This window comes from Sinocyclocheilus rhinocerous, unplaced genomic scaffold (assembly GCF_001515625.1).
Source record: "Sinocyclocheilus rhinocerous isolate Xijiao unplaced genomic scaffold, SAMN03320098_v1.1 scaffold68, whole genome shotgun sequence".
NCBI lineage: Eukaryota > Metazoa > Chordata > Actinopteri > Cypriniformes > Cyprinidae > Sinocyclocheilus > Sinocyclocheilus rhinocerous.
The window spans coordinates 535,994-541,147 of record NW_015666487.1 but is presented as its reverse complement, the minus strand read 5'-3'; the positions used below and the strand labels follow the sequence as shown (position 1 = coordinate 541,147).

Genomic DNA, 5,154 nt, shown 5'->3' with positions numbered 1-5,154 from the left:
AGAAAGGCGGGGCATAGAGGAGAAACAATAATGTACAGTATGTGGAAAATAATGTGTTTTTTTAACCTTAAACCGCATAAACACATTTCATTACACCAAATACACAAAATAATGTTCTTTTTAGCAACATCATATGACCCCTTTAAGATAAAGAAGAAACCTTGAATCCAGACTTAGCTTTAAAAGAACGCCTTCTTGAACTGCCACTTATTTAAACAAATGTATGGTCCATTCTGTGAAATGGGTTCCTTTTCATGTTTGATTTTGTAGGTGATTATGATGTGGGAAGTGAATGTGAGTTTTATAAGGTTTTAAATGTTCTGTCTGGGTTTATGAATACAAAAGTGTTTATATTTATACTAAAGTTTGGGGTCAGTAAATGTTTTGTATTTTTTGAGAGAAATTTATAATTTATTCAGTAAGGATGGTTTAAACTAGGGTTGCAAAGGGGTGGACAATTTCCCAAAATTCCCGGAGGTTTCCAAAATTTCTGGAATGTTTCCGAAATTTTCTAGAAATATTCCACTTTTTTTGCAACCCTAGTTTAAACTGATCAAAAGTGCCACTAAAAACATTGCTTTTCAAAATACTGTTCTTTTGAAATTTATATTCATCAAAGAATCCTGAGAAAAGTATCACAGTTTTCATAAAAATATTAAATAGCACAACTGTTTTCAACATTGATAATAAGAAATGTTTTTGAGCACCAAATCAGCATATTAGAATGATTTCTAAAAGATCACATGAAACAGAATACTGGAGTAATGATGCTGAAAATTAAACTTTGCCATCACAGGGATAAATTGCATCTTAAAATAATAATACTTTCTGCCTTTTTGACCATAAATGCAGCTTTGGTCAGCATAAGAAACTTAAAAAAAACTTACCAACCCCAACCTTTTGAATGGTAGTTTATGGGAGGGACATAAATGGCCTCAGTTTTATAGAACAACCTTTATACAGTTTATACAGTTCACACAGTTAAAATGAACTACAGCTCCAGACAGAGTGAGATCACAGCTATTTTGATTTCTGTGCCTTGCAGACACTATGGGGAAACAGAACAGCAAGCTGACCCCTGAGGTAATGGAGGACCTGGTGAAGAACACAGAATTTAATGAACATGAACTCAAACAGTGGTACAAAGGCTTCCTGAAGGATTGCCCCAGTGGCCGACTCAACCTGGATGAGTTCCAGCAGCTGTACGTTAAGGTAGGGATGCTAGTCGTTCTGTGATACACTGGCTTTTCGTTGGTCTTGCTCCAGACTGAAGAGGTCACTGAGGAGTACATCATATGCGCCATATGATTTACAAGTGGCTGGAAGAGCCCTCTGAGTCATTCAGTTGGATAGTCTGATGTATAACTGGCACCAAACTCAATTCAGATCTCCAGGGCTACGTTAGCTGGCTATTGATATGGCTGGCTTCTTTATGGCATGTCAAGCATGAACAGTTGCTGTCATAACGGGTTTGCTCTCTTTAGTAGTTTAGTCATTTAGATTTGTGAGGATATATATTACAGTTTTGACTGTCTGACAAGGAAACATTTTGCTGCAGATAACACTTTGTCTGCTGAGTGTATCTACTGTACAGCCTTGCAGTTCCAATTATAACATGACACTACCTGCTGCATAATATGAATATGAATTATGTAAAGACATTATGCAAGATAATTTCTACTAACAGCCAAAGTAAATAACCACACATCTCACAGCTCTGCTCAGAAACCACAATGCTTTCAGATTGGCTTGAAATGAAAATAAATAACAGAAACCTGCTATAGGCCAAGCCTTTTAGTGATTAGGGATGGCAGGTTTTACAGCAAAAGGATATAAATGAGATAGTTTTATTAAAATCCAAGGGAGAGGAAATGGATGACCTCGCATTAGCAGGGCACAGAGTTCCTGCGGATTGGACTGAATGATTGTTTGTGTGTGTGTGTGTGTGTGTGTGTGCGCGCTGGCTGACACTGCTTGTGGCATAGCGATACTGGGAGGTGTTTTGTGATTGGCTTTGGTCAGTGATGAATCATCCTACTTGCTTTTTAATTTAACTAATGTGGCATGAGGTTTTTTAATTTTATTTATTTATTTATTTTTGCAAACGATGCAGAATTACTGTTAATTTTCGACTTGTGTACCATTGCTTAATCTCAAAATTTCTATATAAAAATTAGGGCTGGGCAAGTTAACGCGTTATTATCACGTTAACGCATTAATTAATTAACGCCGACAATTATTTTATCACGCATTAACACAGTTGCTCACATTGCTCACTGGCTCTGAATACACACACAGACAAACCATGGGTCACAGGAGGGGTGGGATGTTGATCAGTACTGGCTTGGGATGGGCGTCATCACGCGTCTCAACCAATGAGTGCATTTGGGGTGAGCCTAAGACTTCAGCGCTCACATATACATTCACAAACCACTGTTCACTGTTATTTTTAACAGAAAAGAATGCAACGTGCTCATAATCACAACTTCATAAATGGGAAATAGGAAGTTTACGATAGCACGTGAAGACAGCAGAGAAGCACTCTCGCTCAGCACAGTGGAGTGCATCGTTTTGTTAACTTTGTGGTTTATTATTTTGAGTCGTTTGTGACGTGGTAACACACGGCCCTCTCACGATATATTGCTTTACAGATCTATCACTTTTGCCACTCAGAAATGTTCACGCAATCATGCTGCACGTATCAGAAGTTCCGCACTCCGCCGCAGTTAGCACTCACACTACATGCGTACCATGCCCGTGCCCAACTGAACCGCGCTCTGGCCCACCTCTTCCAACCGAGCCAGGGACGGCTAAACGAACCGCTTAGTCAAACGAACCAGGCTTTGGGGGTCAAAAGCACTCGGGCACGGTTAAGATTGCCTAGTGTGAGTACACCCTTATTCTCCCGCATCCCGCACACACGAGTCTCTACCCGCCCGCACTCGCCCATCAAGTGTTGTCCCGCACCGCATTCTGCTGCGTTGGGTCCTGCGAGTCCCACGATAGTGCAGGTCTCTAACGTTAAGCCTAATGCTGATTTATACTTCTGCGTCGGACATTGTTGATACAGACTTGTTCTTTGCTTTGTTTTATTTTAAATAAGAAGGTGTAACATTAAAATATATATAAGTGCAAAAAACACACAAAACTCAAATACATATGGAGGGAGGGGTACTAGCAGACCAATCAGAGTGCTTGTGGTCTGCGTAGAATTAACGCACTGTAACATTTTTGGAGAGGTGCACGTCAGGCTACGCCGTAGCCTGCGCGCACTACGCACAGCCTACGGCGTAGGTTCGACGCAGAATTATAAATCAGCCTTTACTCGGAAGGTGCCTGTTATAATGTTATGATCGAGGCTCTGGACTCTACTGGAGCATAACTTGTTTTTCTATAACAAACTATAAAATATTTTCTATAAAAAAGGCTCTGGACTCTGAGCATAACTTGTTTTAACAAACTATGAAATTTTTCTATAAAAAACGTTAATGCCCTGGCAGTGGCAAATAGCTTTGGTTTTAAATTTAATTTGATTACATTAATGTTTAAGTTGAGATTTACAAGAAATACTTTAACTGCTACTATGTAAAAGGAATACTGCTGTAAAAAATGCACCTTATTTGTTTAAAGTGTTTGCAAACCAAATGTTATTGCACTTTTGTTCATATAGCAGTACTTTTAAATGAAAAAAGTGTGCAATACACTACTTTTTATTTCATTGAATTTTGTGCATACCAGTGCGATTAATCACAGAAAAATCATGCGATTAATCGTGATTAAAAATTTTCATCGTTGCCCAGCACTAATAAAAATGTAATAACATGTTAATAGTTAACAAGACAACATTTCTCATAACTAAAACTGAAATCAAAATAATATCTATATAGACATATTTGAAAACAAAAAAACAATGAAAAAAATTACAAAAATACAAAATTACTAAAACGTTAATTAAAATTAACATGAAATCAGAAAATATATATAAAACAAAAATTCAAAAAGTACAATAGTATCTGAATGATAATAAAATAACACACATATATATAATATTAATCTTTTTATTTACAATATCAGCATGAACCAATATGTGTGTGTTTTCAGATACTTTATTTAGAATCTTTTTGAAATTTTATTTGTGGATACATTTCTTTCCTTACCACTTATCAGGTTTAAAGTATTTGAGATGCTATCTTTGTACCAGTATAATTTTTCTATAAATGTGGAGGCAATAATCTGAGCTATATATAGAGTTATAGAGGGAATAATTTGAACCCAGAAATGAGCATGATTTGTATGGGCAAAGCTTGGGAGGCTGCTGGCATTGTCTTTCCTTCTGTTTTTGTGGAAGCCATATTGGTTGCTAAATTTAGCATCTTTTCAATGATTCATGCTTTTTCAATAATAGGTTGCCAGACTAGACTGGGGGTGAGATCAGTTCTATGGATAAATGAACCGCTCTCTGTATTGATATCTGCAGATATTTGATACAGTTTGTACAGTAATCGTCTTTGGGGTCAGATGGTGTTGATCACATAAATCCACCCATTGAAAACAAGTGCATTTTAAACAATAGACATACAGAAAATATCAGGACAGATTATGAACTGGAATAAAATTACACTGCCTTATGTATTGATGCGGGTGAACTTACAGAATTGTAATTAATGGAATGGAATGTGGAGTCATGAAAAAGGCTGGCTATTTAAAGAAAAAGGCTGGCTATTTAAAGAGACATTATGTGGCAAATTTCCCATTCTATTCTTAGCATTTTACTCCATGGTAAAATACCTCAGTGCATATCCCTTCAGACTCCAGCAGTGCCACACTAACTACAGTATAGGCATGGGCCGGGATTCTGACGGTATGATAACCTTAGATAAAAAAAATATCACGGTATCACGGTATTGCGATTACAGCTCAAATATATGTTATTTTTAAATGTCTGGGTAAAAAAATACTTTTTTTTCTCACTGAACACAATACATTTTATTTTTAAGAAACAGAGAACATTTTGGAACAGTAAACATGTCAGGCTAAATAATTAAAATAAATAATTGAATTCTTCTTAATTTAATTAAGTGCAGTCACTTAAAGGGATAGTTCACCCAAAAATGAAAATTCTGTCATCATTTACTCACCCTCATGTCGTTCCAA

The 5,154-nt window shown here is 36.7% G+C and overlaps 1 protein-coding gene across 1 annotated transcript in view; it reads left to right on the top strand.

Moving 5' to 3' along the window:
* LOC107732405 (visinin-like protein 1) overlaps nucleotides 1-5,154 on the top strand; it is a 31,723-nt gene that overhangs the window by 4,841 nt on the left and 21,728 nt on the right. The window contains exon 2 of the mRNA XM_016543726.1: nucleotides 1,046-1,212. Coding sequence (XP_016399212.1) covers nucleotides 1,051-1,212 — 162 coding nt within the window. The 5' untranslated portion in view covers nucleotides 1,046-1,050. The remainder of the gene's footprint in view (nucleotides 1-1,045; nucleotides 1,213-5,154) is intronic.